Source organism: Nannobrachium achirus (assembly GCF_963921795.1).
Source record: "Nannobrachium achirus genome assembly, chromosome: 21".
NCBI classification, from domain to species: Eukaryota; Metazoa; Chordata; class Actinopteri; order Myctophiformes; family Myctophidae; genus Nannobrachium; species Nannobrachium achirus.
This window is the reverse complement of record NC_137828.1, coordinates 45,059,489-45,078,992: the sequence shown is the minus strand read 5'-3', so window position 1 is coordinate 45,078,992 and position 19,504 is coordinate 45,059,489. Positions and strand designations below refer to the sequence as shown.

At 41.5% G+C, this 19,504-nt stretch overlaps 1 protein-coding gene across 1 annotated transcript in view; it reads right to left on the bottom strand.

Moving 5' to 3' along the window:
• Nucleotides 1-19,504, bottom strand: part of plppr5b (phospholipid phosphatase related 5b) — a gene marked incomplete at both ends in the record, with an annotated part of 157,411 nt that overhangs the window by 84,149 nt on the left and 53,758 nt on the right. Inside the window, one exon of the mRNA XM_080751612.1 lies at nt 2,422-2,554. Within this exon, the coding sequence (XP_080607738.1) occupies nt 2,422-2,554 (133 nt within the window). The remainder of the gene's footprint in view (nt 1-2,421; nt 2,555-19,504) is intronic.

Here is a 19,504-nt window from a genome sequence, read left to right as displayed (position 1 = left end):
CAACCAGAAGGCTAACAAAGTGGAAAAAAAAAAACGCAACCTGTTCATTGGGAGCAGTTTGGGTTCTGTGTGCATGCGTTGAGTACATTAAATAAACACATTTACTAAGTCAGCCTATACTATCAATTTAAGAATACATCAAGGATTAAATAAGTTATGTCTCAGCGGGATGTGTAGAACGCTTGTCAGTGTGTTCATCTTCAGCAAAATCCACTGTAGTAATATTCTCTACATGGTCTCCCTTAAAACAAAAATCGATGATTCAGGACGCTGCTTCTCTTAGATCTTTACACACTGCCTCCCTGTCTGACTGTCTGTCGAAGAATTGATTTCAAAACACTGCTGTTGGTTTATTAAAACGATAGTTCAGTCGTTTCTGACCCTGTGCTACTTTATGAACCATCTATTCTAGAGCTTTGCTTGTAGAGCCCTGTGGTGAGCATCCCACTGAGAGTAAAGAGAAACCTAGTCAAACAACAGCAGGGTTAGAGCAGATGAAAGTTAAAGTGCTAAGAAAACAAGTATGTGCAACTTTATATATTCTAGGCATGTCTCAATTATTGCATAATCCCCTAAACGCAATTATTTGAGACAATCACACTATTGTTGTGCAATAGTCATAATAGTTTCCATGTTGAATCATTTTCATAATGCTCTCAAACATTTTCAGTATTAAATATATCAATAATAATTTCTTTGCATATTGAAGTTATTTGTCGCATCTGCCCCTATGTAACTTCAAAGCGTATGAAAACCAAACGGACATGTATACTTTTTTGTTGTTGCCACTCCAGTGGAACGATAAAAACAATGTAATTGTTAATGTTAATCTCACTTATTTGAGTGACAATGTAAAATGACATAATGTTGACAGACCTATGGATATCTTTCTGCCAGGATGTGTCTCCAGACTCCAGAGAGAGGCCTGATAACGGATCATATGCAGAGGGTCGTCCGGTTGTTGTAAACAAGTCATTAGGTTTTCTTGTGGTTTAAATAGTAGACCTTATGTCCTGTACTTTTTTCCTATGCAAACTTCTGATAAAGTATTCAATCAATCAATCAATCAGATAGTAGTAGAAATTAGAAGTTCACATCAGTGGATGTGAACTTCCCTCGAACCAAGATCCACGGGTTTCCAACGCCCCATAGTGCATTGCGCAGACGCTGTACCGAGCTTCCGGCGCCGCAGCCGAGTGTGATTTACAAGCTCACAACGGGTTGCATCTGCGACGCGACGTGAGCTTGTATGTCTGCTGTTAAACCGGAAGTGTGGTCCAAATAATCTCCAGTAAACTCCCGTTGGAAACAGGTGGATACAACAAACACTGTGCCAACAAAGCTTCGTGGTCACCCCCCAAACACAAACAGCTTCACGTGATGCCACATGGACAGTGGCTCTTCAGTCATAACGACACTGGGCAGTTAGTGCTGAAGAGCTTATTTCCCCAGACAATCAGGCACGTGCAGCATGAACGAGCTGGCCAAAGTACAGAAACATAATACAGGTAAACGCTAATAACGCCAACTCCCCCCAGATGATTAACTTAATGTGCAACATTATTTTCTCACTCGACAGTAAACAAACCAACATAGTTTAAGTGTATCTGCACACACTAAAGGACTTTTTAATACCTCTAAAATGGCAAATTAAACATTGTCCAAAGTGTCAAACATTAGAGGCAGAAATTGTGAAAATAGACGATCTACATGTAGATCGGCTATTTTCACAATAGAACCGTGTTATACAAAATGTAATGGCTCAACTCTTAGTGCTCGTCAGGGTGGGGGGGTCCCCAGTTAAAATTATTACGATTATTTTGGGGGTTGCGGCCGGGAAAAAGTTGAGAACCACTGATTTAGGAAAAGAAGCGCTTAAAGGTATATTCAGTGATTGTATTTCATTCAAATAAAAATATATTTGGTACATTTTCCATTCATTCTCCTCACTAGAATGTGTGCTGACCATATAAGGACTTCCACCATGGCCCGTGTTATGAGCATAGCTAGATTCAGTTTTCAGAGGTGGCCAGCCAGTCCTCGACCAATCAGGGTAGAGTATGGCCGTCGTTATGTTATGATGTTTAGTTATGATAGTCAACATAAAAGTTTTGAGAACCACAGTCGCTCTGAATTAAGAACGTTTGTTAAATGCCTAGATTGTAAACTACTGAACTCATAAAATGCCACAGTCTCGTAGTAAATCAGCATCATACATATCCTGAAGCTGGAGACGTAGGCCTACCAATATTCAGTGATTGGGTCTAATGATCAAAATTAGAACATTATAATGGTGTAGAAAATCTATAAAAAACTAAACATTTCCACACTGTGACAAGATGACCCCCGGCCACTTTCATTATCACTGAATACACCTTTAAAGCAGTGGTTCTCAAACCACTGACTGACAGGGGACCTTACCGAGGAACCTGAAGGTCCTGCGCACCAGGGGGTTGAGGTAGCAGCAGTCCCCCGTGGCCACCGTCTTTTCAGAGCGGTCAAACTCTTTGGACGTGTACTGGATCAGGAACAGCACCGTCTCCGTCATTGTGATCTGCAGCACGCCAAACACGCAGGGAGAGAGAGGAAGAGGGGTTATATCACAAACCGAGGGGTGTAATCTGGACTAGAGGTGTTAAGAGCCTCCATTAGTAACATTGGTAACATCTATGAAAGGAACATTTCTTTCAAATATGTAGCCTATAAAGACTGTATGTACACTGTATTATGATGAGAAACGGAAATAATTAATGGAAAAAAAAAACACTTGAGGCTTATAATCTGGACAAGAGGGGCATATTCTGGGCTATAGCCTGTTTTATACCCTGGGATTATAAATTGACCAGCCCAGAATATTACTCTGGGTATACAGTAAAACAGGCTAGCCACTGTTAACTCCGGGTATGGACCTGTATACACGCACGCACGCGCACGCACACACACACACACACACACACACACACACACACACACACACACACACACACACACACACACACACACACACACACACACACACACACACACACACACACACACACACACACACACACACAGATCTTGTTAATTTATAATAATAAATAATAAAACAGATTATCCGTTAAATTAATATTACAGTAATGCCTTACTACCCAATACTGACCACCTGCTACTTGGCACGGAAACGTTTGAGAACCACTGGTTTGAAAGGCATTTGTAGAATCAGAGTACAGAACTTGAGGCAAACGTCCTGGGTTTAAATCACTTCCCTACCACTGACCTCGGAGGGGTGAATAAAGAAAAGCATTGACCTACAGCCAGCAGAGCAGAGCAGTGACAACATACAGCGGCCAGACACCACACAGACCCTGACTGAATGAGATCACATTGAATTACTTAAAGAACAGAATCAATGGCAGCAGTGACAGAGCACTTCTTCAGTCCATTTGTCCTGTGTGAGGGCAGAGTGCACCTGCGACCAGACACAACTTAACCTATTGAGATCCGAGGCCAACTCGGCAAAATGCTCTCTAGATCAGTATAGTTCTAACACTTTGTGTGTGTGTGTGTGTGTGTGTGTGTGTGTGTGTGTGTGTGTGTGTGTGTGTGTGTGTGTGTGTGTGTGTCAAGGACCCCCAAATTGATATGTATTTGGGTGCGGACCCCCCATTTGAAAAGTTTGTGCCAGGTAGACCCCCAGAAGAAAAGATTTGTGTTAAAAAAATTGCTAAATGAATCAACATTTTTCAAATGTGTTGTTCTGAGATCAGCTATTTCCATTATTTGTGACAATAGTCTTGTGATTGTGATTGATTGGATTTCCGGCATCTGGTTGTCGCTACTACGAGGTGTGTGTGTGTGTGTGTGTGTGTGTGTGTGTGTGTGTGTGTGTGTGTGTGTGTGTGTGTGTGTGTGTGTGTGTGTGTGTGCGTGCGTGCGTGCGTGCGCGCGTGCGTGTGCGTGCACCAACTGCACACAAAATGAAGTGGAAACTGAGCTACACTTCTTAACCAGTGTTGGGTATCGTTACATTTTTAAGTAACTCGTTAGTTTACTTTAGTTACTGACTTGAAAAACGAATCTGTTACGTTACTCCGCTACCCAATGACAATTGTAACTTAACGAGCTACCCGTTACCGTTACCGACCATTAAAACCCACTGTGAGAAAGTTTGGTAAACATAAAAAAGAGTGCAGCCTACCGGATTGTTGTGGCTGTCAGCTGTGTGCGTGGCTGTCTGCGTGCAGCTTCAACGTGGATAATGTAATGACGTTGATCTATCCTTTATTCCTTTCACCAAGTATATCCAAAAATAGTGTGAATCCTTCCACAGCCTTACTCAAGCCCTGCCATGTAAATTAAAGTAAACAAGACAAGCAAAAAGTTCTTCTTGACTCGCTAATAGTCAGATGATGACCGCAAGTAACCCCAAGTTACGCCAAATTTAGTAGCCTGTCGTAAACTGTAGAATGACTACGCAACCACCACAGGCTGGCAACACATTTCTGGTTGGTCACATTTTTCCGTGTAAAAATGCGGGCCATGATGCGTGCATGCATGCCTCTTCAGGCTCCTTCTATGACAGAGAGAGAAGAGCTCATTCAGGAAACAGCGCAAATGTGTCAGATGGATTTATTTTTCCTTTGTGGCAACAGAAAAAACAGGGAATTATAGGTCTTAAATACCTAATTAACGCCGCTATTTTTTGGGAAATGTAACTGGTAATGATCCTACTAAATTGCAGAAGTAACTCGTTAAGTTACTCCGCTACCACCAAACCTAACGGCGCTACGTAACGTTGTTAGTTATAGCGCCGTTACACCTAACACTGTTCTTAACCACCTGTCCACTGTACCAAGACATCCGAGACACATACTTCCCACAGATCATAACCACCCAAGGAGAATTTGAAAACATAACTCCCATACCTGTCTGGGTGAAGTAAAACAATGTGCAAACACAGCAGCAAGATGTGTGAGCTGCTGCTATAGGAGAAGGATATCAAATGGAATCCAACCACCTTAAAAACAAAAAACAAAAAAAACATTGTATATATCCCCGCTTTGCCTACACATAACCTTGATGCATGAAAACAGTTACACTCTTTTCACCTGTACATATTTTGTTCCGATTGTATTGTATTGTATTGTGTACACTTCTGCTTTGGCAATGTAAACGTATGTTTTCTCATGCCAATAAAGCCCTTTGAATTGAATTGAACTGAAATTGATATTGAATTGTGTGTGTGTGCCAACTCAAGACAATGGAATGAGACACAGAGCCCAGATGGAGACAACATAATTTCACACCTGCATTCACACAGTGTGCCATGGGACAGTTTAGTATTCTCCTCAATGAAAATTTATCTGCTGCTGTTTTCAAATTCAATTCCATAAGGTGTAGAGTCAATCTGAATAGGCTACACAATATCTCATTGTGTATAGAGATGGACCGATTGCAAAATTCTTGGCCGATTCCGATTTCCGGTTTTATTAAATTCTGATCTGCCGATACCGATTTTTCCGATACCGATTTTCTATCTAAGAAAGAACAATAATTATACAATACACCATATATTTTTTGGCTTGAGTACCCTTTCCATGATTTTTTTATCCAAGTACTCCCTTTCCCAGACAACATTTTGCTTATATAACTGCAATTAAAACCACAACTATGGTAGGCTATATGCATAACACCCCTGTTCAACAATATAACATCACAAATAAGAAATGGAGTGAGTTTCAAACAGTGCATCCTGAGCAGATTTATTTTCAACACTGACAATAAGATTCAGTCAGTTTTCATGTCAATAACTAGTAATCAACAACCAATCATCATCAACTGATCAACAAAATTCAAAAACACATCTCAGTTGGCTGGTATTCTACCATGTAATTTCTTCAGTATCCCATGCAGTACCTCTGGGTATCACCAGGGGTACTCGTAGTACCCCAGTTAAACACTGGAATACCGTATTAGCCCGAATATAGTACGACTCTGACTCTTTACATCATTTTTGGAAAAAAATATATAAATATTATATATTATATATTAGGTTATTTATAAAGAAAAACGTTTTTATTGGAAAATCATCATAGAAAGCTCATGCAGAGATAACATTCTGCTGTATTGTATTGCATTAACCAATTCATACTGAAAATCAGCTCCTCATAATGTGTATCAGAACAGTCCACACAGCATACTGCTGGGGAATAAAAAACACTACATTTCCCATCAAGCTCAGCGGCTCGTTTCGTCATTCAGATGCGACTCTTAACTGTAAACAGGAACCAAAGGCTACCAGGCAGCCACCATTAGCTTCATTGGGCTTCATTTACTGTTTGGATTAAACTTCCACGCTAAAGATCTCATGTGCGGCCGTCATCCACGCCGATGTTCGCGAGGACAACGCACACGCACGCGCCTCGGTAAGTTCAATGCCAAAAGTCATCCGACTTGCCAAACGGAATGTGAAATGAGCCGGGTCCAAATTTCGCTGCGCAGTTTGTAGACAGTGTACGGTAACCACCGTCACAGCGGCCCAAGCGAGCTGTTACGGTGGTTACCGTACACTGTCTACAAACTGCGCAGCGAAATTTGGACGAGGCATGGTCAGCGCGCGTTGAGCCACATGTTGCGTACTGTTTTTGATCGGCGGAAAACCGGAAATTACGTTAGGACCGGCCGGTCACCGATTGAGGCCGATTTTATATAATACCGGCCGATTTTCGATACCGGCCGATACCGATGTCCATCTCTAATTGTGTAGCTATGATTCTCTAACTTTCATACAGCGCATATGAAATGAAGATTTCATATGATGAAAGTATGACATTTGTTTCCTAGAAATCTTCGGTTTCGGACATACAAGGTTACCGTCTGACAACAAGATAATAACATTTGCCTGGGTCACTCACAGACAACTGTATGGACAGTAATTGTCACATCCTGGCTTTAATTACACAATAGGCTACAGTATTCATGTAGGCCTACTAGGGATGTTCCCAGCGAATAGTCGGAAATGACTGAATGAACACATTTATTGAAATGAACACCCAGAAAATTGCCAAAACTGAGCACATTTCGATCTGAGGTCAAACTTCATTTGAAATAGTACATATGAAAGCCATTGAAAATGCTTATACTATTGGAATCTTACACAGGTGCTCCCAAATAATTCATTACATGATGCCAGTGCGCAAAAGTAGGGCAAACCAATCAACTCCAGCGGAGCTGGTCTGACTCTGAAGCACACTACTAACTGAGCAGCTCTCCTTAAAAGTTGAAACCATAATGATGTTGTATTGGAACAGTTATGATTAGGCCTACTATGCCTTCTCCATGTTCACACCTCAAAAAGCTGGATTAATTATTCAAATCAACCGGATCACAGAGGAAGCAGGCAGTACGAGGTAACAAGTGATTTAGCTCTAGCCCATAGCGTGAGAAGGAGTTGTCGTTAACGCTATTTCACCGATGAGCACTTGCCTAGGCTGCTCAGCCTCTCGTCCTTAGTAAAAAAATACACTTTAGCTTCTCACCAAAACAAAGACGGTTTTAGCCTACTTTCCTTAGTGGGAACACTCTGAGCCCCCCACCTCACGTCTAAAATACACTTTTTCAGAAAATAAAATATATCACCAGAAGGCAAGATCTGGTCAATGGTATTTTTCTATCGACAAGAGAGCATAGTGGAGCAACAAAAAAAATCTTTCTTCCGGGGAAATATTCTCTTTCCTGGCTGAAACGTGTAAAAAGTTTAAATATGGAGCAACAAAACACAGAACCTGCAGTGTGAACCTATAAAGCAGTCTGAGGCAGAATGCTTGGCTGTCGGCCATGATGGTTGAGACAGGCAGAGTAGAGGCTCACGGAGCAGAGACCAATCCCTAGGAGGCTGAATTCTTTTTGGCAATAGTATGATTTCTGTAAGCTTAATGGAATAACGTGTAAGAAGGAGTAGTATTCAAAAAGTTGCCCAACAGGTATACTGTACCTCTGAATCTCCTGGGAATGTACTGTACTGTAGTCCCATGGATTGCTGACAGTGCATTGCATATTCCTTGCCAAAAGGATTGTAGCTTGTTCTACTGCCAAGTAGTGTTACATTGCTACTAGTCGATGTCTTGTTTATTATTGTACGTCTTTAACTGTCTTGATGAATTGAATACACAGGATCGCAATGGAAAGTATTCAATCAATCAATCAATCAATCAATCAATCAATCAATGGGCTGTTTCTTCCCATCAACTACTTGAACCTCATAATTCACAACGCATCTCGACCTGTTGTGAGCTTGTGTATCGCCTATTTTTTGGCGAAGGAGAGGTTGTGTAGAAGAAAAATACCAGGCCAATAAAAAAGTACAGAGCCACAACCCAGGTCTGTTTCACTAAGTCTGGAGGGGTTAAAACACCAGCACTAAGCCAAGGCAGCCGCACACAGGCTGACTTGACTAAATGCCAAAAATGAAAAGGCCAAGCATGAACTATTATAAAATTATGCCAGACGCAAGAACGGCACAAATGGTACGTAGAGCTGTATACTGTTCGGAACAAACGGAGCTAGAGAGAAATAGAAAAGAATAATAATGGACTTCATTCTCCAGGCGCAAGAAGGAAAAAAAACAAAACAACGTTATTTAAATTTCAGACTATAATGTAATTCTAGAAGCGCAGCATTGTCTTCAAGCCAGACATTATTTATTTTCGGCACATACAGGTCTAAGGATCAAGCTGAGTGGGCAGAGAGATCTGTGCTCAGTGTCGAACTTTCTCAGAGCAAGAGAAGGTACAACTAGCTAATTATGTATTTTTTTAGACACAATAAGGTGGCAATGTCTTTTTTTTACATTTTACTGCAGACCTACTAGCTCCCAATAAGTCACAATCTCCCATTAAATTATTTTACATATTTCACAATTATGCTATTGTGACCCACTCAAATAAAAATTGCTAAAATTGCTAAAACGATAGAAAGCCATACATGCAAATAATATTACACACAACTTTTATTTTCTCTAATTACTATCTCAAACATGAACCATTGTTGTAAAGAAACAAAGGTATCCTCTGACCCCTAATAGCAGAGCTTGCGTACTTTCAGAAAGAAAAAATAATTATAAGTTACCACATTCTAAAATAGCAGAAATAGTTCCCAATGATGAGAGCTTGTAGATCCACACTTTTCTCTATTTGTTTTGGGTAGAAAAAGATGATCAGTGTATTTTTGATTTGTGTCAATTTGTGTTTTCAGATATTTAATCACTTGAACTGTCAACACTTAATAAACTTGACCTTGCAGCACGAGGCGTTGTGAGCTTGTAGATCGGCTATTTTTGTCTAAAGTTCTCACAATATGGATGTCAGTGTTCAAGTGGTTAATATAAAAAAGGAGAAAAAAGGTTTCTACCACACAAAGATTTGAAAGGCACCCTGTAGTAATTCTGAGGACCCCCTAGGGGTCCCGGACCCCCTGTTGAAGACACCTGGTGTAGAGGGACAAAAAGCAGACAAAGTCCAGAGTGAAGTATTGACGGTTAGATGGTTAAATGTCAGAAAGAAAAAACATGAACACGCAACTATTTGAACAAACACAATTTTATACACTATGTAGTGGGTGGTTCCTAGCAATCGCATAGCCAGACACTATCACTGTGTGGATATTAGCAATATTTCTTTGCAAAGGCAGATTCGTCTGGCTAGGTGGTCCCTGCTTCATCTCTCTCTCATCTAAAGGGGTCCTTGGGCTGAAAAAAACATTGAAAACCTCTGCTTTAATGTGTTTGACGGAAAGCCACTGGGTTATAGGACATGGAGAACATAGTCAGACCACAGTATGATTCATTTTAGAACCAGATTTGTCTGAGTGTCATCCGCGACACAATGTTCAAACACCCCCACAAGGTGTTACGTGCCGTCACTCCACCTTTAACTGAGGTGCCAAGACATAATTAGAATACAATCTGCTGTTGCCAATTAACACATACTGTAAAAATGCACGCCTGCGTAAACGCACGTGCATAAACACACACACACACGCACCCCCCCCCCCCCCCCCCCCCCCACACGCACGCACGCACGCACGCACGCACACGCACACGCGCACACACACACACACACACACACAAATCACACACGTTTGAAATGTACGGCGTTCGCTTCACATTTCACACTAGAAAATACGGTCCTGAAGAAACTGTGGGTTCGAGTAGCAGGCTAAGCACAGAACGATGATGATGTATGATGATGATGATGATGATGATGATGTATAGACCCACATGATGTCACAGGTATACAGTGTTGTACCCGAACGCGTTCAATGAACGATCGTTCACGAAACCATTCATATTTTGGGCAAACGTGAGCTTGATGAAGTGGTTGTTGAACGTGCTCATTCTGGCCTTCATGAACGGTGCTCTTTTGCTCGTTCGTGCCACGCCCGCGGTCGCCTTGTCTTTGTATTCACTTTGTATGTAATCGCGCCGCTCGAACGCATCTTGGCTTTACAGTAAATGTGTATTTAGTGCCGGCCAGTGCTGTGTGCGCACAGTGCAATGAGTGCATCGCCTCCTTCTCCTCCTCGTCCAACAGTTAAACACATCTTCCAAGTTCCAAGTAAAGGCTGATTTAGAATTTGTCGTACGACGTGCTGCATGGCGAAAATAGCCGATCTACAAGCTCACACCGCTGTGAGATGGTAGATCTGCTATTTTCTGCACACGGAAACTTGCAGGATGTGGGATATTTTGAAATGTTTGCCCTCACAATAAAAGTTTATCAGCATTATGACAATGACAGTGGGAAAGGATAACGGATTCAGTGGCATTTCACATTGCGATGGGGTGCAGGAAGAGTTTGCAGTCAGTGGGCACATATTTAAATCTGAATTATGAACGATGAACTGAACTAGTTCATTTTAAATATGGTGAACTGAACTTTGAACAATAGCTCAAATAGAAAGTGAACTTTTCCAACTCTGCAAGTATATTGTCCAATTAGAAAAGGGACATAGACACAAAGTCACGTATAATAAACCTCAAAATTGTACAGTATACTTAATGAATGCACTTAGTTACTTTCCACCACAGCCCCCAGTGATAATGTGTTCGCATAGGCCTACAGAAAAATCAATGATCGTTGTGATCATTGATTTTTGTAGAACTCCAGCTCTTAAGCAACCAACTGTACTGTATGGGTTAGAGCAGGGGTTCTCAAAACCTTTTAGGCCGTGACCCCCAAAATAAACATGGTTTGAGTGAGAGAAAAAAATGACATTAAGCTAATCACCTGGGGACCCCACAAAATAATTTGGGGACCACCGGTGTGATGTCATGTCGGTGTGATTTACAATACAAAACCTAAAATCAATCCCCCAGTTCTAGGCAACACAGAAGGGGGGGAACCTTTTTTTATTTATTCCCACACAACTCCTCTAAGGTTTATTAATGTATATTGAATTTATTAGAAATAACCCCTTGAGATGAACCATCTCGTTTTCAAGGAGCTCTGCAATTTACAAAAGTACACTTCATACATTTAGACAAGATGACATGTCAATATTGAAAATGGGTGGTCTTCCCCTTTAAGTAAAACCTTTTAGTAAGACACAGCAGAGGACATTTAGCAGGGCTCACCATCTTCAATGTTTCTGTGGACAAAATGTTTCATTATCATTAAAACAATACTAAATTAAAATAAATGTGTTAATACTTTAGTAATGAGTTTCATCTTGGCATTTGCCAAGGCACCAAGGCAGAGATAGAGACACGCGGCAGCCTACAGATTCACCCCCACCACTTTAGGTAAGGGAGAAGGGAGTACTGCAGCTGTCAATGCAATTGCAATCCTTATGAGAATACAATCATATAAAATAATATAATTTCACTGGGTGACTACTGAGGCTGTAGCAATTATTTTTGTGTTCTACTTCTAATAAAGTGTCCCATTTGTTTGATGTGTCCTTTTTAATGTGACATAACTGCCATCACAATTATACAACCTACAGTATACTACAATATATACTTCACAAGTTTAAGTGGCCGCATTGTATATAAGTCACAGTGAGGTTTTCAATATCTGGATATGTTTGTGTCTTGTATATCTGCTATTTTTCAAAAATAGCAGATATACAAGCTTGCAACGCGGCACATACAGCAGTGACACGCTGCAAGCTTGTGTCTGCTATTTTTGAATAGCCAAGGCTAAAATAAAAAATGACACAGATGCTTTCACTGATTATAATGGGTTTTAAAAGCAACAGTTGACAAAGACACATATACAGTAGCGACAGTTGGAACAATGGAGAGAGACTGCAAACAGCCAAGAAGAACCAGAGAGACTCAACACCAAAAATGCTAACTTCGGCAGGACAATAATTCAGCACAGGATTATCGCACCCATTTGTAACAGTCCATCGGAACCTATTTAAAGCAGCCAGGCATGGATCACTTTGGCTATCAGTGTGAAGTAAGGAGAGAAGAGCAATTCAGTGTGGCAGGATGGGGGCGCTTTGGGCCATGATCGATGGCCCTATCGAGGCAGGCGTAATGCTCCAATAGGCAGAGGAACCGGCAAGCGGAGCATTATCAAAGTGGCTGTCCTGGAAGTTGATGGACCAAAAAAAACGTATTCTCACAAAATTCTGTGTGATATTGACAATCTTCTTCTTCTCATGACATTGCAAATCTCCCTCTATTTACCGTGGCTGCAGTATGACAGCGTTTAGGTTAGACTGAGGCTAGTGGAACTTGGCCTATACATTTGAATTTGGGGGTCCTTGACATGAAAAGGGTTGAGAACCACTGGTTGAGCTGCTGCATTCTTTACTTAACCCTTAAGTTCTGTTCAGATTCACTACACCTTCGTTCTGTTCGGGTCATTTTGACCCGGTGGATATTTGGTTTAAAAAAAACAACACTAATATAAATTTTAACTTAACAAATCATCATGATACATTGACTTTGACTCAATACCAAACAATTCATATGATATATTTGGTAAATGTTTGCATTTCTGCTTTGCTCTATCACATTAAACACTGAAAGAGCTAGGCGTTTTTACTGATTTAGCTGAAATCCATGTAAAAAAAATACTTCATTTAATACTGGGCAATATTGCTCATGCTTATAGGACGGGGGGGAGGGTTCGGAATGGGGCTTCGGAAGGGGGGTGTTAGAAGTGGGGGTGACTGTGTGTCTGTGTTTTCGCATAATACTGTGTATTTCTGTGCTTCCGGGTCAAAATGACCCGAACAGCACTTAAGGTTCAAAAAATATGAGGGGGGTGTAGCATGGGTGTAGTGCAAAAATATTTTTTTTACATGTTCATCTCAGAAGAATCTTTAAGGCCAGTGAGTTTCAGGTGGAAACATTTTTAACTTCTACCTTTTTTTTCCAAATGAAAATGTAAAACGGGTCAAAATGACCCGAACAGCACTTAAGGGTTAAGTAAAAGTATCGAATGAATGAATGAATATTTTATTTTCGTGTCTGGACAATATTTGACCCATCCCACATGGGATTATCAGACACAACAAATACATACTGTACGTATAACCAACAAAACAACATTCCAGTGTGCATTCCACCAACAGCTTAATACAAGTATCTCACAGAAGTGAGTACCTTACTGAAGTGCCTTACAGGAGTGAGTACACCCCTCCCATCCCCGCAAACACTCGAACGCCTGCAGAGATGAGAGGGGTGCACCCACCCCTGCGATACACTACATCTCCATATGGCCTGCACATAACACAAAAGTCAACATTTAACTTCAACTGTAAGTCACCCTTCTCCTCCTACCCCACGCTTTAAATAGAAATTCTGCAAAAGCAAATACATGATCAAAAAGAAATGTAATTAAGGAACCATTCTCGTACTCTATTAAATTAATGTCGGGGTTATGAACTTTTTTGAATAAACATACTCTCAAATCATGATATAAAGGACAAAATAAAATAAAATGTATTTCGTTCTCTACTTCACCCAGATCACAGTATTCACATATTCTTTCTTCCTCTGCTAGGCCCCTGTACCTTCCTGTTTCAATGTGTAGGGGCAGAATGCCACATCTTAATTGCGCACAGAGTGACCTTTGACTCTTGGGTAAATTATACAAGATATATTTTTCACATTTATAATCTTGTTTAAGTAGACAATATGTTCTTAATTTGGGCTTCTGCCAAATTTCTTCTGCCCAAGACTGAATGCATTTCGCACGGATTCTAGTAACAAATTCCACCATATTAACTGATGTTCTCTGGAAATAATGTTCCTCAAGACCACATTCTACCAAGAGATCCGAGACTTCTGAAACCCATTCCCCATTCACAGATAGATCCCAGTAAAATATTTGGCTAGCCATCCTATTGGGTGGCAGACCCATCAGCCTGTTCCAAAGATTTATCATGTTGGCCTGCCATCTAATTTTACAGGGGTCCCAGCCCATATCACCATTGAATGCTGGAATTGGTGCGTATTTATGTAACGCCAAAAAAAATCTAATTGCCCGATTCTGAATACGTTCATTTAACTGAAACACTTTATATCCCCAAACCCCCGACATGTAATCTAGAATAGGACATACACATGTGTGATACAGTTTTGAGTACGTAAAATAACCCATGTCCTTCAAATTTTTTGTTTTACCTATGAGGCCTCCCAGTGCCCTGCCTGCAGAGTCTGCAAGAGCAGATACACCATATAAAAAGGACATGTGTTCATCTAGAAACAAACCTAGATACTTATACTTATCTGTAAACTCTAGTTGTTTTTCACCAACATAAAATTTGAAATTACTTCTTTTTGTACCTGGCTTTCTAAAATGCATGACTTGTGTTTTCTTTTGATTAATGCGCATTTTCCACTTCTTGCACCATTCATTAACACAAGTCAGCATTCTCTGTAGGTCTTCTTCGTTTTCTGAAAGTAAGACAATATCATCTGCATAAAGCAGGATATCTACAGATACCTGCTGACCACATGGCACCCCTTTCTCAAGCCGTTTTACCTCTCTGGCCAAATCATTGCGACCGTCAGGGAGCAGTTTACTATGAAAACCTCCACCGGCCGTCGGTCGGTCGGTCGGTCGGTCGGTCGGTCGGTCGGTCACACGTCACACGTCACACCTTTGCCCTGCTCATATCTCCGCATCAGTATATAGGGCGTGTTTGTTTATTGTATGACATCACGCCACATCATCAGCTGTGGACTCTGTGATGTCATCGTATCGCATCAGTATATAGGGCTTGTTTGTTTATTGTATGACATCACGCCACATCATCAGCTGTGGACTCTGTGATGTCATCGTATCTCCATATATGGCCATCTCCGTATATGGAGATATAAGTCGTCCATGCCCAAGTATGGGCTGGTGAGGTCAGACTTTGTGTGATGCGTAGGTTATCTCCATATATGGAGATTCAACATTCCAGGCAATGCTCTCTTCCCTGGTGAGAATTGCCCCTTTATTGCGACCGTAAGGTCGCAGTTTAGTTGCGACCGTCAGGGAGCAGTTTACTATGAAAACCTCCACCGGCCGTCCGTCCGTCCGTCGGTCGGTCGGTCGGTCGGTCACACGTCACACGTCACACCTTTGCCCTGCTCATATCTCCGCATCAGTGGCTTGTTTGTTTATTGTATGACATCACACCACATCATCAGCTGTGGACTCTGTGATGTCATCGTATCGCATCAGTATATAGGGCTTGTTTGTTTATTGTATGACATCACGCCACATCATCAGCTGTGGACTCTGTGATGTCATATATCTCCATATATGGCCATCTCCGTATATGGAGATATAAGTCGTCCATGCCCAAGTATGGGCTGGTGAGGTCAGACTTTGTGTGATGCGTAGGTTATCTCCATATATGGAGATTCAACATTCCAGGCAATGCTCTCTTCCCTGGTGAGAATTGCCCCTTTATATAGGGCTTGTTTGTGTATTGTATGACATCACGCCACATCATCAGCTGTGGACTCTGTGATGTCATCGTATCTCCATATATGGCCATCTCCGTATATGGATATATAAGTCGTCCATGCCCAAGTATGGGCTGGTGAGGTCAGACTTTGTGTGATGCGTAGGTTATCTCCATATATGGAGATTCAACATTCCAGGTGTAACTATGGCTACCCGTATGACGTGAGAGGTGGAGGTTGTGATATTTGTGGAGATAAGCGACCAACGGTCGCTTATCTCCCGATTAGGGAAGGGAGTCTTACTGGTATCAAAACCTCCACCGTCCGTCCGTCCGTCGGTCGGTCGGTCGGTCGGTCGGTCGGTCACACGTCACACGTCACACCTTTGCCCTGCTCATATCTGGGCTCGTTTGTGTATTGTATGACATCACGCCACATCATCGGCTGAGGACTGTGTGATGTCATCATATCTCCATATATGGAGACATAAGTTGCTCATGCCCAAATATGGGCTGGTGAGGTCAGACTTAGTGTGATGCGTAGGTTATCTCCATATATGGAGATTCAACTTCAATGAGTAACCATGGCAAATCACACCGTACACAAATGACCCTTATATAAGACCGGCATTATCTACCGACAGCTGCTATAAGCCAACCCTGGCGATAAGATCTGAGTCGAAGAAATGCTTCTTTCCTGGTATAAGACCGGCATTGTCTGTCGTACATTTCGGTCAATTCCAGTGGGGATGCCATTGAAAAGTTAATCTAGTTGTACAAAGTAATCAAAGAATGGGTTGACTGGTAGGCTGGTTGACTGCTTTATCTGTGGAGAGTGTATGTCACTGAGAGTCCTTTTATAGCGATTGAAATCATGATGAGGTCACGATGAGTCATCTATGCCCAAATATAGATTTCTAGGTCAGATGGCCCATGGAGTTTGTGATGTCAAACCTAGCAACCCAATATAAACAAACCTGATGTCAGACCTGAAGTATCCTTTTATACCCATATATGGAGATACAGAGATCTCCATATATGGGCATATTAGAAAGCCCATATATGGGCATATACGGATGACATCAGGGATATCCATATATGGGCATAAAAGGGACAAGGGCTTACAGTTAAGAGATCTCCATATATGGGCATATCAGAAAGCCCATATATGTTCATATACTGATGACATCAGGAATATCCATATATGGGCATAAAAGGGACAAGGACTTACAGTTAAGAGATCTCCGGGCATAAAGGGACAAGGACTGTTACAGTAGATATAGAGATGTCCATATATGGGCATAAATGAACAAGGACTGACAAACACTGAGATCTCCATATAACCTATGGGAATATAAGGGACGAGGACAATGCATAGCATTGTGAGCTTGTAGACCTATTTTCTAAATATTGTTGTACATTAAAAACTTGAAATGGGTCGTTCTGCATAGTACTTGGGATTTGTTGATGTAAATGTTCACATAGAGTGTAATAATTGGTAAAACAAACTTTTGGCCTATTTGTGGAGATAAGCGACCAACGGTCGCTTATCTCCCGATTAGGGAGTCTTACTGGTTAATAAAAACAGCAAATAAGGTTGGTGACAAAATATCCCCTTGTTTAACACCAGAGGGCGTTGGAAACCACTCTGTAAAGTAATCATTAACCTTTACACAGGCCACAGGTTGCCTATACAGAGAAGAGATTGCTTGGAAGAACTTTCCATTTACTCCACTTTGATGAAGCTTGAACTTAAGGAGGTTGTGGTCAACTAAATCGAACGCCTTCTGAAAATCTATAAAACAACCAAAGGTGTGTTTTTTCAACTTCAATCTATTTCTGATCACTGTAGTTACTGTATAAATATGATCCAAACAAGCCCGCCCCTTCCTGAAACCATTTTGTTCTTCTTCCAGTAGATGATTTTGTTCTAAAAATGTAACTAATCTATTATTTAACAGTATCAATACTGCAGTATAGAAATACTCCATTACAAATAAAAGTCAGGAATTCAAAATTTACTTGAGTAAAAGTATAAAAGTGTTGGTTTAAAAATGGAGTCAAAGTACCAAAAGTAAAAGTAAAAAATGTTTGAAAATAGCCGATGTACAAGCTCACAAAGCTTGTAGATCGGCTATTTTCAAATAGCCAAGGTATAAAATAGGGCTAAAGTGGTTAATGTATGTTTTATTGCGACCGTCAGGGAGCAGTTTACTATGAAAACCTCCACCGGCCGTCCGTCGGTCGGTCGGTCGGTCGGTCGGTCGGTCGGTCGGTCGGTCGGTCACACGTCACACCTTTGCCCTGCTCATATCTCCGCATCAGTATATAGGGCTTGTTTGTTTATTGTATGACATCACGCCACATCATCAGCTGTGGACTCTGTGATGTCATCGTATCGCATCAGTATATAGGGCTTGTTTGTTTATTGTATGACATCACGCCACATCATCAGCTGTGGACTCTGTGATGTCATTGTATCTCCATATATGGCCATCTCCGTATATGGAGATAAAAGTCGTCCATGCCCAAGTATGGGCTGGTGAGGTCAGACTTTGTGTGATGCGTAGGTTATCTCCATATATGGAGATTCAACATTCCAGGCAATGCTCTCTTCCCTGGTGAGAATTGCCCCTTTATATAGGGCTTGTTTGTGTATTGTATGACATCACGCCACATCATCAGCTGTGGACTCTGTGATGTCATCGTATCTCCATATATGGCCATCTCCGTATATGGAGATATAAGTCGTCCATGCCCAAGTATGGGCTGGTGAGGTCAGACTTTGTGTGATGCGTAGGTTATCTCCATATATGGAGATTCAACATTCCAGGTGTAACTATGGCTACCCGTATGACGTGAGAGGTGGAGGTTGTGATATTTGTGGAGATAAGCGACCAACGGTCGCTTATCTCCCGATTAGGGAGTCTTACTGGTATCAAAACCTCCACCGGCCGTCCGTCGGTCGGTCGGTCGGTCGGTCGGTCGGTCGGTCGGTCGGTCACACGTCACACGTCACACCTTTGCCCTGCTCATATCTCCGCATCAGTATGACATCACACCACATGTGTACACAAACCTTTGTGTACGTTGCTGTGGCAACAGTCTGTTGTTGCTGGTCTGTTAGTGTACGTTAGCAACCACCTTAGCAACCATATTGTATGACATCACGCCACATCATTGGCTGAGGACTGTGTGATGTCATCATATCTCCCTATATGGAGACATAAGTTGCTCATGCCCAAATATGGGCTGGTGAGGTCAGACTTAGTGTGATGCGTAGGTTATCTCCATATATGGAGATTCAACTTCAATGAGTATATAAGACCGGCATTATCTACCGACAGCTGCTATAAGCCAACCCTGGCGATAAGGTCTGAGTCGAAGAAATGCTTCTTTCCTGGTATAAGACCGGCATTGTCTGTCGTACATTTCGGTCAATTCCAGTGGGGATGCCATTGAAAAGTTAATCTAGTTGTACAAAGTAATCAAAGAATGGGTTGACTGGTAGGCTGGTTGACTGCTTTATCTGTGGAGAGTGTATGTCACTGAGAGTCCTTTTATAGCGATTGAAATCATGATGAGGTCACGATGAGTCATCTAT